The sequence below is a fragment of the Harpegnathos saltator genome, unplaced genomic scaffold, assembly GCF_003227715.2.
Source record: "Harpegnathos saltator strain DR-91 unplaced genomic scaffold, Hsal_v8.6 scaffold806, whole genome shotgun sequence".
Classification (NCBI taxonomy): Eukaryota; Metazoa; Arthropoda; class Insecta; order Hymenoptera; family Formicidae; genus Harpegnathos; species Harpegnathos saltator.
This window is the reverse complement of record NW_020230656.1, coordinates 303,940-329,933: the sequence shown is the minus strand read 5'-3', so window position 1 is coordinate 329,933 and position 25,994 is coordinate 303,940. Positions and strand designations below refer to the sequence as shown.

The window sequence follows — 25,994 nt, the reverse complement described above, 5'->3', positions numbered from 1 at the left end:
TATCGACGTATCGCGTTGGACGTGCGCCGAAAGTGAACTGTCAAACGCGAAGATGGCCGCTACCACTGAAATATTAAAGTCTCTCGCCGCGAGAGCGATTTGCCAAAAGAAAATGTAGAATTTCCCGGCCCAGAGACGCGTCCCAGGTAATTTCCGAGCACGTAGCCGCGAGCGGCGACGCGACGCGCACCTGTCACTCGTTGCACCCCGTTGCAATCGACATTCGTGGGCGGTTTCGTGATGGGTGGTACGCGCGCGCGTGTGCGTGTGTGCATGTGTCGAGTGTGTGTGATGCGCGTATGAATGTGTACGCGTGTATGTCGATCCGCGCTGTGCTGTGTGTGATACCTCGTCGTCAGCCTGACGTTTTGAGAGCGGACGGACGGACGTAAATATCGAGCCGGATGCTCGCTGTATGGACGTATGGCGGGATGTCATTGATCCGTACATGTTGACCGCCGGTCAAGATCGGCCGAGAGCTCTTGACCAGACGTTAACGACGACGACGCAGCAGCAGCAGCAGCGGCAGCGGCGACAGCAACGGAGCTCTCCGATGTCGGAGCGATCGTTCCGCGCGAAGTCGTAACCATTTTCGTCGCGCTCCATGCTGTCTGACATGTTAACACTCGCAATGTTAGCACCAGACAAGTGTGACCGAACCTCGTACTTCCCCATCACGTTGGAGCACGTTATTATCGCACCATCAGCCGTTCCTCCGACCGCATCGCTTACCGCGTATCCTGCGTGCATGCATGCGTGCGTGCTGCATGCCGATCGCACGACCGAAGCAACGCGCTCCGAGTAACACGCACCCGCCTCTTCAATGTTTCACTCTCCTCATCGGCAACTTGCAATATGCACGGTCCGTCCTTTTGCGTCGTTCCTCGCCCACACGACCATCGTTCCGCGCTACGACGTCGTCGGCGACGATCACGGCTTCTCCTCGTCGATGCGTTAAAATTGCTTATTCGCATTATTGATCAGCTTTTGTATTAATCAGCTGTCAAAGAGAGTTAATTTCTCACATTTTCTGTTTCTTCTTCATTTCTGTTCTTTTCTCTTTTTACCAGCGGAATTCCAATGGATTATTCTTATCGTAATGTTCTCGCCACTCTTTACACCTATTTCTAGTGATAGTAGTAGCAACGGCGGCAACAGCGGTGGTAGTTCAGTGTTACTCAAGTGATATGTGTGTTGTTCATAGTGTTGGTAAACAGTTGATTTTTCACGCATTTTATGTTGCAGTTTTCTCGGTTGATGTCAATTAAAATGTTTTTTTTCCTTTTCGTTTTGTAGTTAATCTAAGAGAACACTGTTTTCTGAAAACACTAGAGGGATAAGAGACACACCGTGGTTAAGGATGAACTCCAAACTTTTTCAGCAAATCTTAAGTATGAACATAATGCGCAAATTACGAGGGGGTACCAGCGTCGGAGGTATGGGCTCGAGCGGTACCGGCGGTCTGGATGATTGCGCTGGGGGCGCCAATCCTCAGCACACTGCTCTGGGGCTTATGCACCTGAAGAAGTTGTTTTCCGAGTATACACATCCATCTCACCCACTCTCTGATGCTGAACGTGATGACAAATTGTACAACATGTTGCCATTGTTTTGCAAGGTAAACTGTACATGTACCAACGAATCTGAATTAGATCCAAAATATAAATGAAGATATCTTAAGGTCAAATGGAAGATATTTAGATGCTTGTTAGTATCTAAAAAAAACAAACTGTGTGATTCACAAAAATTTTTCTCAAGACATTTGTCTTCCTCATAGTCACATTCTTTGTGCTTCCAGGTATTTGGATCTAGTCCATCGGGAGATATGAATGAAAAGTTTTGGGACATTTTAGCGTTCACGCAACAAGTTTCAAGATTGATGGTATCAGAAATTAGGAGGAGGGCGAGCAATCAGAGCACCGAGACGGCGAGTTGTGCCATTGTAAAGTTTTTAGAGATTGAGAACAGCGAGGAGTCGAGTAATGGCTGGATGCTGTTGTCTGCATTGAACCTGTTAGCAGCGGGAGATACTTCTTTGATACAAGTACGGATCATCGGATCTCTCTAATCGATGTCTTTACTCCAATCTTATACATCACATCATCTGTATCTTTCCTAGGCCATGACCGCTGCCTCGGTTCCATCGACTTTGGTGAAATGTTTGTACCTCTTCTTCGATCTGCCCGAGATGAACGAAGAGGACGCTGATATTACAGACGCAAATAGTGAATTTACTCCTAGAGAACGTAGGATACTATTACAAAAAATATTTGTTCAGGTAACGATCTTGTTTAAGAGAAATGGTTCCCCGTTCGATCGACGCACAAACTCATTTGGGTCTTCATGACCGACTCACTTTCTCCTTCGCAGCTGTTGGTGAGATTATGTAGTCATCCGTATCCCGCGGAGGAACTTGCTCGTAAGGACGATCTCACCTTACTGTTCTCAGCAATAACCAGTTGGTGTCCGCAATATAATGTTATGTGGCGTAAGAGTGCCGCGGAAGTGTTAATGACCTTGTCTCGTCATGGTCTTACGCAGAACGTAGTAGCCTACATACATAGTGAGTTCAACATTCAATCACACTTTCGTTAAATCGAACTCTCTCCGGTCCAAATGATCATTTATCCGATACGTTTGATTGATCTTCTAGATAAAGGATGCATAGCACTCTGTATTGATAATATGCAACGTGTACCTGAGCTGGCACCATTAGAAGTTGTAGAAATGTTCGTGACAGTGTTCTGTTTTCTAAAGGATTCCAGTGAGGTTTCTCAGACATTGCTAGACGACTTTCGCGCTTGTCAAGGCTATATCTTCTTATCTGAGTTTCTGTTAAAGTAAGCGGATGTTTGACACGAATGGCTGTTGTTTGTAACGAGACGCACATCAAACACACATCATTTCTGTCACACAGACACGCGCCTTCGCGATTAGAGCAAGACAATAGAGCGGAAGCGCAAGATGCAATTCGAAATTTGGTACTAATGTTAGCGTCTTTGACAATGTGTGGTCACACGGAACTAAAACCAAGTCAGGCTAGCATGGGGTCTCTGTTTCAAATGCTTGGATTCTCCTTACCACAGCCCAGTAACAGAGGTAATTGTGCAAGAGCAAAAGTGTGTCACGGACGGCGTGGAAGTATAATATAGATATATCAGAAACATATACTTTACGTATCATTTTGCACTATCCACCAGGAGGAAGCGTTCGAAACATTCAAGCATTCCAAGTATTGCAGTCAGTGTTCGTGAAATCCAATTCGCCGCTGTTGTGTTGCACTATACTAGACGCTATATCCAGCGTGTACCACAGCGACAACGCGAATTACTTTATTCTCGAGGGGCAAAATACCTTGTCTCAGTTCGCGGAGAAAATCCATCTGAAAAATCCGGAGATACAGGAGAAGTTTTTTCAGCTGTTGGAGTTCATTGTTTTCCAGCTGAATTTTGTACCGTGCAAGGAACTTATATCGCTGTCTATTTTACTGAAAACCAACAATTCAGTTTCTTGCAGTATCATGTGTATGGAAACTCTTCTCAATATACTCAGGTAACACTCTGAGGATAATCTGAGAAATTTTTCATCTGATCAAAATCTGACTTGTGTTTGTGTACGAGTACATTATGTTCTAAGCTCAATTGCGTTCCCGTTTCAGACACAACACTATATTTAAAGACGTTTACAGAGAAGTTGGTATGCTAGAGGTCTTCGTGACGTGTCTTCATCGATACGCAACATTACTCAAGGACAAGCAAGCCGCAGTCGATCAAGGATTAGGTAAAGTTTTATCAAGGGATTACCATTTCTGTGTTCTCATACGTTCGTATCGCAAGTACAAATTCTGAGAATCTCATGCGCTTTCAGAGTACATAATATGTCCGGAAGATGAACGTTTGGGTGCCTTAGTAATGGAGGCTTTAACAACACTGTTAGCGAGTAATGTTCAAAACGCGAACGTCTTTAGGGAGTGCGGAGGCGCACGTTGCGCCCATAATCTAGTGCCCTATGTGGATTGCCGGTACCAAGCGCTCGGTATTGTGAGAGAATTAATACTCAGTGCGGGCGGTGACGACGACATGGCGACGTTGTTGGGAGTTATGCATTCTGCTCCTCCTAATGCCTTGATCTTAAAGACACACATACTAAAAGTAAGTCTTCCGCCAAATTCTTCTCAGACCTATGCCGCTTTAACTTTTAACGACAATGTCGTTATCGATTTCGGACTTTGGGTAATTATGTAGTATAGGGGATGCGTCTTCAGTGACTTTAACCCTGACATATGTTGTCAAGGTCATCATTCTGAGTAACGTGCAAAAGGTTCTAGATGGCGTTCGTTGTTTGTTAAAAAGTTATCAACAAAAGAAGTTTTATTAATCGAGCGTTATTTTTCGACATTGTGTATATTTAGGTACGGTGAACTTTACATATATGTGAGCAGAGGAGAGGCTTAACTGCATAATTACTGAAAATACAAAACAAGTTTCATAAATACGATCTTTCGCCTTACTAAATTAATGAGTCTATAATATACTAAGATAACAGATTCTAAGAAGATTAGCAGACCCCTACGCAAGATTTGGCACAAATAAATTACTTAAATGCAAACCTTGCTTAGGGGTCTCTGCAATTTTTTTCAGGATCTATTATTTCAGTACATCGTAGACTCATTAATTTAGTAAGGCAAAAGATTTAATTGCCAAACCTTATGTAGAAACCTTTGCTAATCATTTCGGAATCTATAATTTTAGTGTACGGTAGACTTATCAATTTAGAAAGGCGAAAGATTTACTTGCTAAACCTTACATAGGGGTTTTGCTTTGCTAATCATTTTGGAATCTACAATTTTAGTATACGATAAACTTATCAATCCAGAAAGGTGAAAGATTTAAGTGCTAAAACTTATGTAAGTAAAAACGAACATATTGATAATTCGTTTTGATGATTCTGAGTACCATTTAAAAAGTTTAAATTGGCGGTCATTGTTTATTACAAACGGTGAACACAAATTACGTTCATTTTGTTGAACTTCTTTTGTTGATAACTTTTTAACAAACAACGAGCCTAAAACCTTTTGCACCATTACTCAGAGTGATGACTTTGACAACATATGTCAAGGTCAAGGTCATTGAAGGTGCATCTCCTATATTGCAGAATTACCCGGAGTTTGTTATTCACACTCACTTTGGTATTCTCTTAATAGTTACAGGATAGGTCTCCAAGTTCACAGAGTTATCGACACGATATGAAATTAACATTTTACTTTTCTCTTCCAGTCTCTATTAGCTTGTCTACGAGAATCGCACAGGACCAGAACAGTCTTTCGGAAAGTAGGGGGTTTCGTATACGTGATGTCCGTATTGGTGTCTTTGGAGGGTCAATTAGGCGCGCAGAGGTCGGAGAACGCCGAGCCTTGCAATGATATCGTGCAGAGGACTATGCAAGATGAGAGCCAATTGCTAATACTGTTATACGTAGTGTTTCACACCATAAGCACGGCTATGCGATTCGAGCCGGCAAACGCAAAATTCTTCCATCATGAGGTACGACAGACATTACGATATAGTAAATCATTATTATGTCGCCGTCGATTCACGCAATTCACACCACGCAAAGACAACATTTGTCTGTACACACTTCAGATCTGCCAATCCAGCTTATGTGATACCTTGCGCCTCCTCGGGTGTTTCTCCACGCAAACGAAACTGATCGAGATGGATATGATACCGACTATGAATTACCACAACATGTTGGTATCGTTGTTTACTGGAAGCGTGCTAGAACCGGTCTTTCCGGACGATATGCCAAAGACGTTAGGCTACGCGTGCTTATTACTGCGCTTGCTCTACGACGTGGCACTAGATTCTTTCGACAAACCAAATCTAGTTAATGTAGGAATAAGATCCCCGAGTCACAAGCAGAACAACGTGGAGGTATGTTTTGAATTCTCTCGACATCATTTCCACACTAATAACGAGAACGCTGACTGTAGCTGTAATCAATTTCAGCAACAAAAGTCGTTCGACTCTCCTGGTAGCGGCAAGAGATGCATCATAAACTCCTTGAACCTGAGTCCACCCGCGCCCGAGCCGATCGTGATTCATCCCGGCATAGTCGTGGGAATGCTTCACCTGCTCCCGTCTATATCCGAGCCGTCTAATCCGCAAATGGCACTAGCGTTGCAACTGTACGTAGCGGAGATCATCAAGAGCTTAGTACGCTCGGAGAGGAACCAGCAAGTGATGTGCGAAGCCGGTATGGCTGGCGATCTGTTGTCTGTAGGCAGAACCGCTCTGCAAGACGAAACTCATCCGCTCCATCAGCCTCTACAGTACATCATAGAGAGACTCGCGGCTCAGTCGCTCGAACCAAGAGACTTGAGGTGAATTGAATAAACAAAGAATTGAGAAAGAACGCGACAGGAATATTAAAAGTGGTCGCTCACACTTTCATTTTTCTAGGGAGTTCCTACGTTTAGGCGATCCGTTGTGTTGCATTTCACTGGACGATATCGAGCCGAACAAACCCAGGGGAGGACCTGTCCCTCTAACGCGCATTAAGACGTTGGTGTCGATGACGACACCGAAAGACTTTAGAGCTCACGGTTCCTGCACTTTACCACCTTTCGTGGAACTGGATATGAGTGCGGAGGGATTCGCGTGCTTGTATCTACCGAGCGTTGCCCCGCAGAGCACCACTCCACCTACGGTAGTCGCCGCAGACAACAGTGTTTTGGGTGGGATTGGATCAGGTAAGCCGACATGAATAATGATAATCGTGTTTGACTTATTTAACCATTATTATGATGATAATTAAACAAAAATTAAACATACAAGATGATTTATTTTAATGTCCACTTAAAATATCTTGAAAGAAATACAATGAAAATGTTTCGAATAAAAAAATTTTTTTTTGTTTTGAAGGGTAATATGTTGTTGAAGGGCAAAACAGTGTGATCTCTTGATCTGACATTGTTCAAATTTTTATCTCATGTACGTGGCATTCTCTCTTTAAACTACATACACATACACAGTTAAAAAAATTATATATACAGATAAGAATTACATAAAACACACACATATATAAATAAATTTATATAAATTTTATACATCCATTATCTTCTCTAAACTTAAAGATTGGAATAACGAAGACAAAAATGGAACTTGTTGCGATATATATATATATACATTTTTTAAATTACAAGATCCATTCTCTTGCGAATCGTATTATGGATGATTATTAGCGATTCTTGTTATGGATGAATGATGAATTATTTCAGGCGATAGATTATTCCCACCACAGACCGGCTTAACATACAGCACGTGGATATGCGTTGACAAATTTAGCGATCCTAGAACTGATCCTCATTGCGTGAGATTACTCACACTAGTGCGTACCCCACAATCTGCACAACCTGCGAAAGATTTAATATGTCTGACCGCTGTTCTTAGCGCTAGAGATAAAGCTATTATCGTTTCCACTCAGGAAACACTTATCTCCCAAAGTGAGTGGTGCTCTGATATTGTATGTTATCAAAGTTTGCGAATATTATTTAAAAACTGATACAACGTACATTAACGTTTCATTCAGATTCAGGCGAATGGGAGCCCGAAGGTACGGGCGAATGCGGTGCTAGGGTTTGGTGTCCGGACTTGCTGCATGAAGGACAATGGCATCATATAGCGATTGTGCTTAATCGTGCGGTTCTTAAGAACTCTAGTTTCTCTTTGTACTTGGATGGGCAACATATCCACAGCCAGAAGGTAACTATCATCAAACTCAGGGTAAGCTGAAGAATAATTGAGCAACGAAAGTTTTAACTTAAACGGTAATTGAAAGTAACCATTAATTTCAGTGCTAATTTAAGCGATTATTGAAAGTGGATATTTAGCTTAAATGATATAACATTGAAACAATAATTATATTTCTTGCATCTGCTTTCAGCTTCATTACATCTCGCAAGTCGCCGGAGGTGGAGCGGCCAACTTGACTGTGGCCTCCCCGGTGTACGGTTACATCGGTACACCACCTTGCTGGCGCCGATATTCTAGATTGACATGGAAACAAGGTCCGTGCCATTTGGTGGAGGAAGTGTTCAATTCTCAAAACATCGCTACTTTGTTCAAATTAGGACCACATTATATGGGAAGCTTGCAAGCTCCTCAATTGAGCGGTATGTACTAATAGCACTGCTACTTCTACAAGATGTGTTTCGTAAATAACGTTCATTAATATATGATTTGATCGTAGGTCCTGAGCCTTTAATGGCTCTCGTGGGCGAGGAAAAGGTTGTGTTTGGTCTGAATGCTAAGGCCATGTCGCAATTGACTTTAGCTAAAATTAGGAAGGTCTACAGTCGAGCTGATAACAAATCAATCGCCAAACAGGTATGGACATCTCGACCTTATAATCATCTCTTAGAGTCAAAATCAAGCTGGAAGATGATTTTCTATCAAAATTTTATTCTTTCATAATAGCTTGGCATGTCATCCCATGAAAATGCCACTCCTATCAGAGTTCTTCATAATTCCGCGGGACACCTTAGTGGTCCGGCGAGAGCGTTAGGAGGTGTAGTTGTTGGTTATCTCGGTGTTCGTGTATTTAGTCCTAAACCCGTAGCTACTATGATCGACAACGTAGGAGGATGTTCAGTGTTATTAGGTAAGACTGAGAGCCAAAGGGAGACAAATTATCTTAATGTCGCGATAACTAAATGCGACTAAAAACCATTTCAAATTTGTCCCTATGCAGGTTTGATAGCTATGGCCCAAGATGTAGAATCTCTGTATGCAGCTGTGAAGGCGCTAGTTTGCGTAGTGAGATCCAACCAAGCAGCTCAACAAGAGATGGATCGCAGGAGAGGATATCAGACACTAGCCATGCTATTGAGAAGAAAGTGTCCTCTGCTGAACAGTCATATATTGCATTTGACATTCAGTCTCGTGGGGACGGTCGATAGCGGCAGAGAAACCAGCGCGATTCCTAACGTTACAGCGTTCCAGGACCTCTTGTGTGACTTGCAAGTAAGTTTGCAAGCACATAGATATATAATTGCAACGGGGATTGATGTCCGTTTCTACCAACGTTGATGAAATCTTAACTTCTTTAAATTTTCTTTAGATAAGGACAATTGATGTTAGTAAAAACGGGCATAGGGCGAATAACTTTTGCTTAATATCATGATCAATCGTTGTCAGGTTTGGCACGAAGCACCCGGAGAATTACTGAGGTCTCTCCTCGAACACTTGTACGAACTGATAGCGGAATCTAGCGAGAAACGGACTAATTTGCGATTGATGAGAGACTTACAGTTGGTACATAAATTACTGCACATTTTAGGCGAAGTGAAACTAGGTAGCACGAGGCAGATCCTTTTGGCGCTCCTCAGCATATTACTGAGCCAACCACGACAAGCTGATTTACTATGGTAAGCAGTTTCTTCATACTTATTTGTGTGACACTATACATATCGGGATAATCTTAGTATTTTACAATTTTTATCTTATTCTTTTGTTAAGGTTCGGACAATTCATCGTAGCTACCTTACCGTTATGTCCCGAAAAACATCTAATCCTTCGAGAAGGAGAGGGAATTAAGGATGGGGAAGGCGAGAACATACTTCTACGTAATCGTTGTTTACAGCTTTTACACTCGTTGTTGTTTAACGGATCCAAAGTTAACGCAAAGTAAGGAATCGTATGAATATCTTTCGCGTTACTCTTATGAACGCGCGTCGAATTCATTCGTTTTGTGTCATTACGAGTGTACAATTCACAGAATGTGTGAGGAGGTAGCCACGGTTTTGGGCCTAGATTGGGTGCTGTTGTTCCTCCAGTCTGGTCTTCACAGCACCACGGTTGTCTGGGGATTACGTATACTCGTTGCGGTGTGCTCGGTGCAATCGATCTTGCAGAAATTCAAGGAAGGAACGAGCAACGGGGGTTGGCTACGACATACCGACCACAACAAAATGGCACTAGCACTCGGTACGTAACAACAATGCCTTTCAATAGTTCCATTTTCTGTCTCTATAAATACCTGATGAATCTTACGTAATTGTAATATTGATCTGTGATAATTATAACACGTGTAGGTTGTCATCAGCAAATGTCCACTGGTGAGATTAAGCCATCCGGGCTCCACGTGCCGGGTTTTCAGCACCTAGGCTGGTTGCTTCCGCAACATATCGATCTCGTCCCGGAACTTTATTTTCTCTTCATCGCTCTCATGATGGGACAACCCGTAAAATTGCTGCCTACTGATTCGAAAGTGAGCACAACAACAAAGTTGCTTATTTTTAAGTGTCTCGTATACAGAGAGTTGAGAAGTAATAAGCATGTTGTGTGTAACGCAAAAAAATGGTATTAACCTATTATTATTACGCCAGCTCGATTTAGACAATGTGTGGAATTTCATGTTCGGAGTCCCGGCAAATCACACGTTGTCGTCGTTCGCTAGTAGAATTAATCTGTGTCCCGAGGCGGTGGTCACGTTACTGGCAATGGTGCGGACTATGTTGAACAGTCACTCAAACAAGTGAGTTGACGTGCCATCGTGCGAGGAAAAAGTTCTCATTAATTTATCTGAACGTAATCATTTGCGATTTTTCTCTTTCCACAGCCCCGAAATGCTACCAGCTTGGCTGAACGATTATCCTGTGACAATAATACAATTCCTGTTCTTCCTCTACCACAATTTCACCGATTTCATGCAAGTCTTTATGTCCGCGGAAGTTCTGGGTGCCTTAGCTGGGACCTTGTTTCCGAAACCTGCGAGTTCTAGTCAAGACAGCAGCGGCGCCAGTACCCCGGCTGACGAGGTAATTGTATTATCGTTGACCTTCATCGTGCTTTTCGTGCTGACAAGACTTCATTGTAAAATTAACATTGATACCAAACATTTATTGCAGCAAGAGCCGGTGTTAGTGAGATCGCCGTCGAAGGATGTCGGACTGACGAACCACCCGGCGAAGAAGTTTGTGATGGATTTTCTACGGGTCATCGTCGTCGACTCCCTCTCGTTACCGGTAACAGCGAAGTCGCCGCCGGCGATTGATCTAGTACTGGAAGCGTGGCCGGAACATGCGTCGACAGGCCAGCAGATGCGTTATCAGACGGAGGTATTATCTATATTGATGGAACATCTGTTGGCCGCAGATGTGCTCATAGGAGAGCAAGCCGCGTTGCCGGTCGTTCCCGGTGGATCAGTTAATAATATCACCAACAACGTTTGCTACGTGGCAGCCAGAATAGTCGACAAACTGTGGCAAGGTAATGTTTGCACGCGTCCATTGATCTATTCGCTGCAGTAACATTTCGTTGGCATAATTACGATGGAATTCACAAACGAGTTTTGTCCCAGGGAAAATTCTTCGAATTTATTTCGTCTGTATTTGGATAAAAAGACTCATGTATTTTTACTTATTTTTTATTATATTTTCTGATTAATTTTTTCTCTATTTTTTATTCGTTTCTAGTCTTTCTTATTCTTATTCTTATTTATTTATTAATTTTATACAATCTTGAAACTATATAAAATGTGTCGTGGGAAAAGTGTGTGACTATATTGTATTGTTATAATTATATTGTTACAAGTATTGTCGATTTCGGAAATTTCAGGTGCTCTGACGAAAGACCCGCACGAAGTGTTTGATTTCATCGTGAAACTGATCGGTCAAGCGAAAAGGCGACCCGGTGCTGTCAGCATGGAAGGCCTTCATCACTGCCTGAATAGGACGATCTTATTCTTACTGTCACGCGCGACAGACTCTATCGCCGATCAAATGGCCGTATTAGAGGCGTTACATAAGCTTACTACTCATAGGTATTGTACCGATACTTCTACATCTTATCAGAAGCGAAGGAAAACGGATCAATTAGACATTCGTTGTGACGATTTTTTTTTTTGCAGATTATTAGTGTTCGGTGCTGGCAATCATGAATTGGAATTCATTGGCTGCCTGACATATTGCCTGCTACAACTGACGGCCGACATAAAAATCATGTTGGACACTAACATGAAAACGACATGGCATGTTAATCCGCAAGTGGAATCTAGCGACGACAGATTAACATCTCATCAAGGACACAACTTAATGGCCGTAGCGGCGACGAGAGTCTGGGAGGAGCTGTACGTATGTAAGAAACCGGCTATAGAGGAAGTCTTCAAGGTGACTTTGTCGACACCGGTGGGTAACGAACGGGCTCCGGAATTATCGCTCGTGAGGGAGCAGGTGCACGAAGCCGCGTCGAAGCTTTGGCTGAATTATGTGGTTTTAGAAAGAAGAGCTTCGTACAGAGTTCCGTGGGAGCTTCATAATCAGATCCAGTCGGTACGTTAAAGCCTCCGTATGTGAAAATATTTAACTGTTGAGAAGACTTCTGGAAACTAATTATACATGTAAAATTGCAGAAAATCCAAAAAGTGACCGGAGGATTGACGAGATTAGCGAGTAGGACGAAGGTACGGAAAGAGGAGTCTGTGCGAGTGAGACTCAGATTGCATCAGAACACTGTTGCTCAGTGGACGGAGCAGCATGTCGCGCTGGTCAGGGAACTCGCCGCAGTGAGACGTTTGCAGCACCAGCAGACCAATCTACACACACAACGTTACGTGTATCAAGTAAGAAGCTTTACTTTAATTTTCTCTGACAATCTGACCTTTTTAAATTTCTCTGATAATTAAAATAATAATAATTTCTCTGATAAGTAAAAGAATCTGATATTCACACGTGAATCTTTTGTTAAAGTTATACTCTAAGAAACATTTATTTCTCAGGAATGGTTGCAAACCGAGACGGAATTGACGAGAGAACGCGGCCTTTGGGGATCCCCGACATCTACCAAGCTTGACAAATGGATGTTAGACATGACGGAGGGACCGTGCAGAATGCGAAAGAAAATGATGAAGAATGAGCTCTTTTACATACATTATCCGTATCGGCCTGAATTAGAGCACCCTGATAACGTGAGTCGCTCACACCCAGAAATTGAAATTGTACAGAGCATTGAAATTTTACAGAGATTCTGAATCCAAATATCACTGGCAGTCACATTAACATGTTGCTTTTTCACTCGTACAGAAACAGCTAAAGTACAAAGTAGCGACAAGCATGGACAGCAAGGAGTACTACCTGAAACAGCTCGGCAACTCGTCGGGAATGTTCGAGCGTGAACGAGACCCTGTTATAGACGACACACCATTAAACGTCAACGAGGCTTCAACCGAGAGCGAGCCGCCGATTGTTCCATGCACGTTGGAACGCCACGCCAGTGAACCAGATGAGGCGCCCGAAGATAACGAACAGGAGGAGGAGAATAATCAGACTGTTCCAGACAATCAAACTTTATTACGTCTACTCGAGGAACACGAGAAGGTTCGCGATTACAACATCCATCCGTGTTGATGGTACAACCGTCAGGACGATCTCATCGACATATTATTCGCATTTTAGATAAGTCACATGTTCAGATGCGCGCGAATACAGGGTTTGGACACGACCGAGGGTATTCTCCTGTTCGGGAAGGAGCACTTCTACGTGATCGATGGATTCACATTGTTGAAGACCAGAGAGATCAGAGACATTGAGAGTTTGCCGGAAGCTTATGAGCCAATCTTGCCGTCGCCGGGATCTCCGAGGAGATCCAGGGCGATGAGACAGTGCTCCAAGTTCAATTACGAGGATATCAGGTAAATTTATCGAGATACAAAACCGTTTTGACTAGAGTTGTAACGAAAGTGCTTATAACGAAAGCGAATGCGAAAGCGAAAGAAAAAAAATTTTTGGCGAAAGTGAAAGCGAATGCAAATGCGAAAGCGAAAAATCTTGTTTCTTTCTACTGAATGATGACTGCAAATGAATAAATTAGTAACTTCCCAGACAACACAATGTCCAAAATCGGGACATAAGACGTCTTTAAGTCGTCTTTATACTATCTTAAATTCATCTTAAATTCCATTCTCATTTCATCATAAAAATATCAAATAAAACTGGATTTTGATGTCATTGTTATTATTATCACTTATTGCACTTAGTTATTTAATTATTATAATCTATATCACACAGAAGTTTACTTGCATTTATTTGTTTTCAATAAACACGTTTAAGCTCTAAAGTCTAAAGTGTCTCTAAACCGGCAAATCAATGAATGAAACATAAACTGCACTCCTCCGCCATTTAGTGTGTCCCCAGCAAAGCTGCGAATCCCTCAGGCTGGACAAAATCTTTCGCTAAAACTTTCGCATAATTAGTTGCGATAGCAAAAGCGAAAGCGAGAGTCTAAAATGATGCGAAAGTCTCGCTTTCGCATATGCGAAAGCGAATATTCGTTACGACCTTAGTTTCGATACGACACGGTAGACTGGCGTTGTGAATTCGCAGGGAAGTACACAAGAGACGATACTTGCTGCAACCTATGGCGTTGGAAGTGTTCAGTGGTGACGGTAGGAACTACCTACTCGCATTCCCGCGGAAAGTAAGGAACAAGGTCTATCAGAGATTCATGAACGTCGCCACCGCGATAGCCGACAGTGCCCAGCAATCCGTGGCTGGTCAAAAACGTACAGCCAATGTCGAACAAGCCACTGGTCTGCTCTCAAATCTCATCGGAGAAACCTCGGTCACTCAGAGATGGGTGGTTAGTATGACGATTTTGTCAAAGTTCTATGCTATATACACTTGTCTTCAAGGTGGCTTGATCAAGGCCAGGATTGGGAAAGTTACTTTGTAAAAGTATCTAGTTACAGTTGCAGTCTAGTTGCAGTTTTTTTCACTGAAAAAATAACTATTAACAGTTACAAGTTACTGACCCTTCAAAAATAACATGTTATAGTTATTTAGAAAGTAACGAGTCGTTACTTTTCAGTTACTTTTTTACAATAATAGTGCTATTATTTTAAATTTCGCAATTATGTAAATTCCTTCAATCTTATATAAAAGTGGTCTGTTGATTATTATATATTCCTCATATTGTATATAATTTTTACAAATTAGATTCATTAATTTAAATAAGCAATTCATATTTATTCTTTAAGACCATTAATAACAAGTGGGCAGAGAAATGCCCAGTCGTTCTTGTTTCCAAGTTTCTGCTGTAACTTTAATATTTCTGCATATGCTGACCATGACATTTTACAATCCTTCTTCGAAGATTGAGATTATCTATTGCTTGATTTTTGTATATAATTGAAATCACGCAGCGCACTTCACGCTAAACGTAGGTTCTGTTAACAAATAAGGACTGGCGACGCGCGACAGAAATGTCTAATAGACGTACAATTTTTTTGAAAGAAATGCAGGTTGCGTTCGGAAAGGAGACTATCAGCGCTATTGCGTCATTTTATCCTTGCTTTACATTTAATAAACGATAAAGATAGATGACAATAGCGCGTTTTCCAAATGCAACCAGAATAACTTATAATGCTTATTGGATATCAAGTATCGCACGTCGCGTTATCATGCTGGTCAGCCAGAAACTTAAGTTTGAAATATATAAAGTAACTATTAAATTAGTTACTAGGTATCAAATAAATGTAATTAACAAGAAACATCCGTGAAGTTTGTGTCTCCGATTTCGACGAAACTTGGCATATTTGTAGAGTAGCCAAAAATAAGAGACTCATTTTTTTATCAGTAATGGCTCAGGTTTAAGGGATGAAACTGCCTCTCAAAGTTTTATTCCCTTTATGCTATCTCGATAATTATCGCAGATAGGAAAAAACTTTTTAAACAAAAATTGTATAGTTTTTTATGCCGCACAATTTTTGTTTAAAAAGTATTTTCCTATCTGCAATAATTATCGAGATAGCATAAAAGGGATGAAACTTTGAGAGGCAGTTTCACCCCTTAAACCTGAGCCATTATCGATAAAAAAAATATGGATCTCTTATTTTTGGTTACTCTATAAATATGCCAAGTTTCGTCGAAATCGGAAACACACACTTCGCGGATGTTCCTTGTAAGTTAAGTTACAGTTATAGATGGAAAAAGCGGAACGAAGTTAAGTTATAGTTACCAAAAAAAAAAACAACTGTAACTGTAACTTCGTTACAAATAACGAGTTATTTCCCAACTCTGGTCAAGACTTGGGGTTGTTCCAACTTCTTGGTAAGTTAACTGATATTAAATCATGAGATTAAATCATATTTTTATCTTTATTTTTCCTATAATTTAGACAGACAAACATGTTATGATTTAACTATCAGTTAACTTACCAAGGCGTTGGAACAACCGGCCCAACAACAGTGAGATAAGGAGCGTATTAAATTGTCACGACTGCAAAGCCACTATTGACAAGCTTGCGCGATAATCCGTCGTGTAGTTTGCACTCTCGATTAATCATGGACGTTTCTATAGAGAGGAGAAATATCGAATTTCCAATACCTGATGCATCTGAACACTCTGGCGGGTCGCAGTTACAACGATCTCATGCAATACCCAATCTTCCCATGGATCTTGGCTGATTATGACACCGAGGAGCTCGACTTCATGGACCCGTCGACGTTCCGGGATTTCAGCAAGCCTATGGGCGCTCAGAGCCCTGAGCGATTGCTGCAATTTAAGAAGAGGTACGCGAGTTCTGTGCCCACGATGGTTATTCGCGAGGAGATAGATACGTTTCAGCAATTGTAATCTCGATTAATGTCGATTCATAGATACAAAGAATGGGATGATCCGCACGGAGAGACTCCACCTTATCATTACGGTACTCACTATTCCTCCGCGATGATAGTATGCTCGTATCTAGTGAGGATGGAACCGTTTACGCAACATTTTCTCCGACTGCAGGTTCGTACATGTTGTGAAACAAATAATGATGATTTAAATAAAATTCAAATAAGTAATAGAATATAATAAAATATAATTTAGATAACAAATATGTAAATTACGATACAAGTTGTTTTTTTTTCTTCGTCTTTAGACGCGCAATAAGATTGAAATTTTTTGCAGGGCGGCCACTTTGATTTGGCCGACAGGATGTTCAATAGCGTAAAGGAAGCGTGGCTGTCAGCCTCAAAGCACAACATGGCAGACGTGAAAGAACTTATCCCGGAGTTCTTTTATTTACCAGAATTTCTTGTCAATTCGAATCACTTTGATTTAGGTGAATGTCGTAGCTTTCAGTATAGTATATTTTAAATTGATCTTTCTTTCCCTCATGTGCCTTGTGATCGATGTAACATGTTGTTTTGCACAGGTTCTAAGCAGAGCGGTGTTCAACTCGGTGATATTGTTCTTCCACCTTGGGCGAAGCAGGATCCTCGTGAATTTATTCGCGTGCACAGACTCGCGCTGGAATGCGATTACGTGTCGCAGCATCTCCATCAATGGATTGACCTGATATTCGGTTGTAAGCAAAACGGACCAGCAGCTGTCGAAGCTGTCAATGTATTCCATCATCTGTTTTACGAAGGCAACGTCGACATTTACAAGTCAGTTCATGTATACAACTTGAAATAATTTCACTCATTGCCTCAACCGCTTAAAATTAAATTTCTCTGTGACGTCTCGATTGCAGTATCGATGATCCGTTGAAGAAGAACGCGACTATCGGTTTCATCAATAACTTTGGCCAAATACCCAAGCAACTGTTCAAAAAGCCGCACCCAGCGAAGAAGATGTCGCAGAGGACCAGTGTTATAGACCCCGGGCCGATCACCCCTGGTCTCAGCATCACCACATCCGACAAGTTGTTCTTCCATAATCTCGATAATTTGAAACCTTCGTTACAGCCCATCAAAGGTACATAATCTTCTTTTACGATCAACTTGAATGGAGATTTGTGTATTTCTAAACATCCGATTTGCGTATCTTAAACAGAACTGAAGGGTCCGGTCGGACAGATATTGCACGTGGACAAGGCTGTGCTGGCAGTGGAGCAAAACAAGACGCTTATCCCGCCGTCTTATAATAAATACGTGGCATGGGGATTTGCCGATCATTCTCTCAGAATAGGCAACTACGACAGTGACAAGGCTATCTTCGTCGGCGAGGCGATGATGCAGAGCAGCGGCGAGATAGTAGCATGCGTTTGTCCGTCTTCCAAGTTGATAGTTACTGCTGGCACCAGCTCTGTAAGTATCTCTCTTTCTGTTTTCAATTCTTCCGTTGTTATCACAGTGTGATATATCTATAACTTTATATCTTATATCCTAATTATTATATATTGTTACACACTGAATATCAATCCGTACGTATCCAGGTTCGCAAAGAAATCTTACACCTGGCTTTATAAAAAAACTTTACTACTAATATGTACAAGGTTATTTACAAATTTTTCTCGTATGGACAATACTGAAAACACGTTCACCATATATCAGCTTACGACGATGGCTCGTGTGTGTGACTCTCCGTCTTTTATTATTGATTCATTGTGCAGGGAGATCGCTCTTCAATTCGGAGGACTGGTATTGATTTTCTAAAGCACAGCTGGCCAGATCATCCCAGTTGACTGCCAATCAAAAGACGGGCAACACCACATACTGTAGCGCATAACATTACCCCTCCTCTTCAAGAATTGTCATCCTGACAATTTATTTAGGAAAAACGTTTCTTCTTCAATTTCAGGAGTCTTTATGGCTTTTGTCCTACCCTGATCTACTGCTACAGGTTACCAGACTTCATAAATCTATGATTCCAATTGAAGACTCTTGATGACTTTATTTTCGATTCCAGAGTATCAACTCTATTTACGTCCTCCAGGAGGTGATCAGCTTCCAAGACGTTTCCAGAGTAATCCCTAGTCGAAACAGACATCCCACGACGTTCTCTTCTTCCCTGACATTAGGTCTTCGGACAAAGGGGGGAGTGACTCCCGTGGACCCAAACGTCCTTCATGAGGACATCCCGAGTCCTTGCTTTGACATTCGTCCTGGTATTACAGCTTCACGGGAAACCATGGTTCAAAAACCGTGAGAGAAGCAGTCTTTATAGGAATCCTCTTCTCGATGAAATAGAATCGAATGCCAGGGTGATGAAGTTAACAGAGGATCCTAAATTTTTTGAAATCACACATCACGAAGCAAGATAGTATTGACTATATGCGAGAAATCCCGAATTCAAATCCTGGACGAGCCCCTAAAATGTTACTAGGTACCGATTCGTGCATATCCGAGTTTACGAAGAAATTTTACATCAAACTTTATAAAAGAACTTCACTTTACTACTAATATGTACAAGCTTATTTACCAGTTTCTCTCTATAGTATGGACAATACTTGAAAACACAATCGCCACACGTCAGCCTACTACGATGGCTCGTGTGCGACTCTCCGTCTTTTATTATTGATTCGTTGTCCAGCGAGAGATCGCTCTTCAATTCGAAGGACCGGTATTGATTTTCTAAAGCTGATCAAATCGTCCCAGCTGACCGGCAATCAAAAGATGGGCGACACCATATATCGTGGCGCATAACAATATTATATCTTTATTATATATTATAACTATTATGTATTATATTTTTAATGCACTTATCTCGTAGGTCGTGACTGTTTGGGAGTATGCCAAACGACAACTCTCCATAAAACAATGTTTATATGGACATACCGACGCAGTCACATGCCTGTCATCCAGTCCCGCGTACAACGTCATCGTATCTGGATCACGCGACGGTACAGCGATTATATGGGACTTGTCCCGGTGCTTGTTCGTAAGACAGCTTAGGGGACATGCAGGGCCGGTGGCAGCAGTGGCCATAAATGAATTGACGGTATTTATTTCAAATGCATAAGCAAAATTACACGATATCAGGCATATATAGATAGCATAAAGATATATATTATAAATACAGAGTGGGGCATCTAAAACAGGCCACCTGAATAATTTTCACAGTTTTCGAGATAAGAAAAAATGCTTGAAATAAAAGTTGTATGGTATCGAAGGGGACATCTTGTGGAGGTAAACATTTTTTCCTAGGTGGAGGTGCTTAGGAGATTTGAAGGTCATCTCCATTTTTTTAAATGAGACCATGCATTTTCGGATACCTACGATTGAAGTTTACTTCAAGACGAATACAATGACTATACATGCTCAAAGTCACGAACATAAAAAAAGTTGAAAATAACATATTTTGAAAGTATGATTCTATTTATATGATTCTATTGAGGATGATTGTGACGACATGCAATTATTATTCATTTTTTTTATTTATTTACATACTTATTACGTACCACTGCTAATACAAATGCTCAAAATGGTGACCTTAAGCATCGATGCATGCTCTAAAGCGTCTCGATACGGATAACATGGCGTGTCGAATTTCATTTGGATCAACCGCAAAGGCTTCTTATACGCTCTTGCATATCTTCTCTGGTTGTTGGTTGTTGGTATCTCGCAGTAGCAGGAAATCCACATGTTACGTAAAATGTAAACAAACATTCAATCACATTCATTCATTCATTCATTCAATATATGGCTCTGAGCAGAGTTATTACACTCCTTCTCCTACGCCAATCACAACGATTTTGCAAATTAAAGAGAAACAGGGACAACGCGTACGCAGTCGCCAAGATCAAAAATATACGTAGTTACAGGAACCACATCCAACCGTCACGGAAGCGAACAAAAAGACTTTTGGTAACATTCAATCACCTTGTACGCTTCAATTTATCTGTATCCATAAGTGCTAGTTTAGTTTATGATTAGTTACCGACTTATACTCCGTCGCGTATGTACTTCCGAAAGTGCGGCTTATACTTCGAAAATACGTTATACGAAAGTGGAGAAAGTTGATATGATTTTCATCTATGGTGAATGTCATCAAATTATGAGAGAAGCAATGCGTTTGTAAGCTAAAAGATTTCCCGATCGCGCCAGATCCTCACTCTGTTTTCTCAAACATAATAAAAATTTTTCAAAAAACCGGAAGCATAACAAAAAACGCCTACGATCCAAGAACGAAATTGATATGATGATGATAGAAACGCGATAAATATTTTAGCAGTTGTAGGAGGAAATCCACATGTCAGTACAAGACAGCTTGAATATGAGAGTGGCATCAGTCGACGAAGTGTTTTGCGAATACTCCATTTGAACAAATTTCATCCGTACCATATTTCATTTCATCAACAATTACATGGGAATGATTTTCAAAATCATTTAGAATTCTGCGAATGGAGCCTACGAAAACTGCAAAACGATGATATGTTCTTGACCAAAATTTTATTTACGGACGAAGCTACATTTACAAACCATGGGCAAGTTAATCTTCACAACATGCATTATTGGTCAATAGAAAATTCACGGTGGCTGAGAGAAGTGAACATACAAAGACTTTGGTCTGTAAACGTCTGGTGCGGACTTGTAAATAATAAAATAATTGGTTCCTATTTTATTGATGGGATGTTAAATAGCTGCAAATATGAACAGATTTTAACAGAAGTTTTGTCGCAATTGTTAGAAGATATTCCACTGTACATACGACAATCCATGTAGTACTAGCAAGATGGATATCCTGCTCATTCTGCACGGACTACTACAGAAATTCTTAACAGAAAGTTTGGAGATCGTTGGATTGGTCGGTGTGGAAATCACAAATGGCCCACATGTTCCCCAGACTTGACACCTCTGGACTTCTATTTGTGGGGAAAGTTAAAACAAAAAGTGTACTGCGAGATACCAACAACCAGAGAAGACATGCAAGATCGTATAAAAAGAGCTTGATTCACGATTGATCCAAATGAAATTTGACATGTTATCCATATCGAGACGCTTTAGAATATACATCGATGCTCAAGGTCACCATTTTGAACATTTGTGTTAGCAGTGGTACATAATAAGTATGTAAATAAATAAAAAAAATGAATAATAATTGCGTGTCGTCACAATCACCTTATCAATAGAATCATACTTTCAAAATACGTTATTTTCAACTTTTTTTACGTCCGTGACCTTGAGCATGTATAGTCATTGTATTCGTCTCGAAGTAAGCTTTAATCGTAGGTATCCGAAAATGCATGGTCTCATTTAAAAAAATGGAGATGACCTTCAATCAAATCTTCTAAGCACCTCCACCTAGGAAAAATGTTTACTTCCACAAGATGTCCCCTTCGATACCATACAACTTTTATTTCAAGCATTTTTTCCTATCTCAAAAACTGTGGGAGTTATTCAGGTGGCCTGTTTTAGATGCCCCACCCTGTATACAGGGTATCCGGGATTCCTTGGAAATGGAAAATTGTGAAGATTAATCAGATCAAACTGAGAAGAAAAGTCATATATCATTTTGCAAAAATCGTAATAGTTATTAACTTATTAATGCTTGAAAATGACCACATCTAGAAGCTTTTTTAATTGGTAACTTGAAAATTTGAATACTTTGTTGCAAAATAGATTTTTTTGTTCAGAATGACTTAATCTACAATTATATGATGGCTATTGTGTCTAGCGATAGATATGAGTATATTGAACTTTGAATCTTGAATCTTGAATCTATCGTTAGGTACAATAGCTGTCATATAATTGTAGATTAGATCGTTCTGAACAAAAAAGTCCTTTATCATTTTGCAAATAAATACGCAATTTTTCAAATTGTCAATTAAAAGCTTCTAGATGTGGTCATTTTCAACCATTAATAACTTAATTACTACTGCGATTTTTGTACAATGGTACTTGACTTTTCTCCTCAGTTTGATCTGATTAATTTTTACAATTTTTCGTCTCCAAAAGATCCCAGACACCCTGTATATTAAATATACGAATGAAATTAAACTGAAGTAAAAAGAATAATAAATATAATATAAATAGGTATAATATACGAAATTGTTATACAAACATACACATACGTAGCGAAATATTTTAACAAAGGATACGTACATTGCAGGGAGACATAGCCACGTGCGCGGCTACGTGGTTACACGTGTGGAGCATTAACGGAGAAGAGTTAGCGAGTGTCAATACATGTGTCGGTCGTGCAGATAGAATGCAGCAGATATTATGCGTCGCTTTTAGTCAAACTCACGAATGGGATTCTCAAAACGTTATCATGACTGGCTCTACTGATGGTGTCGCTCGTGTAAGATACGATTTTCCTATTCCTTTTTACTTCTCTCTCTTTCATATTTGTTAAAACCTTGTTAAAACCTTGAGAAGAAAATATCTGCGACATTCGGACTGCGACGAGACTGTTTATAGATGTGGTCGATGGATTACGTGCAAGTGCCTGCGGAGGAAGAGAAGCCTGAGGAGATGGTGGTCGCTAAAGAGAAGAACGAAGGGCAAAATAACGAAGAGAATCAAACCGAAACGACAAAGAAGAGAGTCCACGAATTAGTCAAGCAAATGAGCATATCCGCTGAAGGATCAGGTAAATGTAGCGTGACTTCTCTTTATCAATGTTAGACATTTGTCTTTTATTTATCTATCTATAAATCCGACTATAATAGGAAATTTTATCTTCGTTTTAAGGTATACTCATGAAGAGCGGTTCCGAGAGCAGTCTCTCTGAGGCGGAGAATGCCAAAGAAGCTTCCAGACTCCACGAGGAGAAGGAAGAGTGCTCCGATAATGAGTCGAGCAACGGTTCGAACAATAAGCCGTCGCCTCAGAGTAATCACGCATCTACCGTTGTATTGCGCAGGAAAAGTCGCGGGAATCCGATGTTTAGGAAAAGCGAGGGGGGCGGACGCGCTGACAGCGAAGGCACGCAAACCAGGTAATCTTCTGAAACTTAATCCAAATGAACATAAACGATGAAGATCGTGATTATGTAAAGTATAATTTGGCTCTGTCTCACAGCGAGTCTGCCAGCAATCCGGGCGACTCCGAGGGAGCACTGAGGGCCAGTAAGAGCGATACCAGTTTGACCGACAGTTTCGTCATGGTCACGGAGGCCGACACGAAGCCGCGAAAAATCAATCCGCAGAATATATTACGGGACGGCTTTAAGTGGCAGAGGCAATTAGTTTTCCGCAGTAAACTGACGATGCATACTGCCTACGATCGTAAGGACAATGCAGAACCAGCGTCTATTACAGCTTTAGCAGTATCAAGGTATTTCGTCTAACACAAGGAATTTATGAGATGACGTTAGCAGAAATTACGCTTCACGTGATTGACTGCTGTTTCTTTCTTCAACAAGTATTAACGTACACTGCGTGTATATTCAATTACATCGTATGAATTGTTAAGTATACTGAGCTATGCCTTGACTCGTAGGGATCATAGAACAGTATATGTGGGTGACACCCGCGGCAGAGTGTTCTCGTGGAGCGTGTGCCAGCAACCCGGACGTATGGTCGCCGATCATTGGGTGAGAGACGAGGGTGCGGACTGGTGCGCCGGTTGCAACGTCAGATTCAATCTTTACGAGAGAAAACATCATTGTCGCAATTGCGGAGAGGTATTTTGCTCGAGGTAAATCTTCAGGAATCGTAATTTTTATAGCGTTTGGTACTTCTGAGCATTTTACGCACTTATTCAGCCGTGCTAATTACGTTTACACACAGATGCAGCCGATTCGAATCCAAGATATCCAGACTCGGTATCTTAAAGCCGGTTAGAGTCTGCCAAGGTTGTTACTCATCATTACGGTCTCAGCATTCCGCTGAGAGTAACACTTAATGCACACGACATCATGAGATTTCATCTTATGTGCGTCGTTGAATTATACGGAGAACTTAATGGATTGTAAATATTTATATATGTGTGTAAACGATATATCTATTAATATATATCGTTTAGTTGAATTTCTGTACATGAATAACAATTAGGGAGTGCGTACTGCCCTCCTTCATGTGCTGACTAACTCTGACGCGCAATCTGTTGCATTTCTTTCACTAAATGAGTTTGATTCAGTCGCGCTTCTGTCTGACAAGAAATGACTCTTGCATTTTTATTTCTATATTTCCATTATTAATTAATTTTATTGAAGAAATGAGAACAAAGTGTATACATATATTTATCTTTGATTGTATATACTTGTCAATTGTTTTAAGTCATGAATTTTTTAAGTAGTGTGAGACGAGATTTTAATATATTAAATTATTGATATATATATATGACTTCTTGATTTTTTTAATTAACGGCAATCTTATTTAAGATACATGTTACGTTTTTATATTTTCTTTATATTTTACATCAGGCCATGTGTTAAAATTTGAAGCTACATATTACCCATAAAGCTTACATTAAGGGGAACATAGAGCGTACTTTCCAAATTCTCTTAATTTAAATTTCTTATGTATACTAATGTTCTATTCTTGAACAATAGCGTATTAAGATAAAAATAATATAATCATTTGTAGTATTTCTAATTATTGTATTATATAATATTTTATATTTCTCGAATTACTATTATTAATATTATTTACGAGAGAATTAAGTATTTACATATATTGTAAATGTATCTAATCTGTGATTTCATTTTTCTATTTTGATTTAACAATAGTGGCTTTTATTGATATTAGTCGATTTATATTAATAATGTATTACTTAAGCGATCAACACAAACATTTCGTCATGTTTATATCGTATATGTTAAAATTGAAAGTATTTTTTTTTATAATTGTAAATTTTATTTTAAACTTATTTAACATACTGATGAAGAGAAAAGTTTGGATATACACGATTATTTTAATATAGATAAATATTCATGTTTTTTAAATTTTATTTGCATACAATATGATTTTTTATTTTATGTATTTGTCCATCACATTTTATAATCTATAAAAATTACATCACACACATACACATACACACAATTGAAAAAGTATTACTTTCTGATATATTTATTAATAACAGATATTTTTATTTTGTTGTGTATACAAAGTATATGTTTGACTTTTCTATCGCGTACAGTATGTATAACGAGCTGTTTAGAAACCGTTTTACAATTCAACAGAAAAAGGTATATTATTGCAATGTATGTCCTGATGTTTTATCCAAAGATATAGGAATCATAACTTCTCATGATAGACAATACGTATCTACGTAACGTGTTATTAATTATAAGACACTTAAACACAAAACCATAGAGACGTTAAAAACCACCGACTAATGTG

At 40.2% G+C, this 25,994-nt stretch overlaps 1 protein-coding gene across 7 annotated transcripts; it reads left to right on the top strand.

The window, feature by feature from the left end:
• The first annotated feature begins 17 nt into the window (after positions 1-17).
• Positions 18-25,210, top strand: bchs (WD repeat and FYVE domain containing 3 bchs). 7 transcript variants are annotated; one of them, XM_011140958.3, is made up of 47 exons: positions 20-633; positions 1,297-1,618; positions 1,799-2,044; positions 2,120-2,278; positions 2,371-2,563; positions 2,654-2,840; positions 2,918-3,099; positions 3,201-3,552; positions 3,659-3,780; positions 3,868-4,151; positions 5,277-5,543; positions 5,643-5,933; positions 6,009-6,382; positions 6,462-6,751; positions 7,280-7,504; positions 7,591-7,763; positions 7,945-8,173; positions 8,251-8,387; positions 8,478-8,661; positions 8,752-9,023; positions 9,198-9,427; positions 9,519-9,686; positions 9,778-9,986; positions 10,094-10,269; positions 10,388-10,536; positions 10,621-10,819; positions 10,910-11,270; positions 11,619-11,823; positions 11,911-12,331; positions 12,412-12,621; positions 12,778-12,966; positions 13,082-13,375; positions 13,454-13,689; positions 14,381-14,636; positions 16,355-16,566; positions 16,654-16,786; positions 16,949-17,102; positions 17,196-17,430; positions 17,517-17,740; positions 17,819-18,072; positions 19,478-19,705; positions 22,817-23,008; positions 23,128-23,299; positions 23,401-23,647; positions 23,731-23,985; positions 24,151-24,348; positions 24,441-25,210. In XM_011140958.3, exons 2-47 carry the CDS (start codon positions 1,361-1,363, stop codon positions 24,553-24,555), a joined length of 10,347 nt encoding a protein of 3,448 aa, XP_011139260.1. In that variant the 5' UTR covers positions 20-633; positions 1,297-1,360; the 3' UTR covers positions 24,556-25,210. The 7 variants fall into 7 exon arrangements, 5 of the variants coding, with proteins under 5 accessions (XP_025162626.1, XP_011139260.1, XP_019696935.1 ...); XM_019841376.2 differs by having other exon boundaries at positions 20-146; positions 1,382-1,618; positions 24,441-24,555; XM_019841374.2 differs by having other exon boundaries at positions 20-146; positions 24,441-24,555.
• Positions 25,211-25,994: the final 784 nt, after the last annotated feature.

Bases quoted from the DNA above. Each gene is read 5' to 3' on its own strand.
- bchs (XM_011140958.3), top strand. From the start codon at position 1,361: ATGAACTCCAAACTTTTTCAGCAAATCTTAAGTATGAACATAATGCGC. The intron at 2,279-2,370 runs GTAACGATCTTG...TCTCCTTCGCAG, and splicing joins TACAAAAAATATTTGTTCAG to CTGTTGGTGAGATTATGTAG. The intron at 17,741-17,818 runs GTACATAATCTT...TATCTTAAACAG, and splicing joins TTCGTTACAGCCCATCAAAG to AACTGAAGGGTCCGGTCGGA.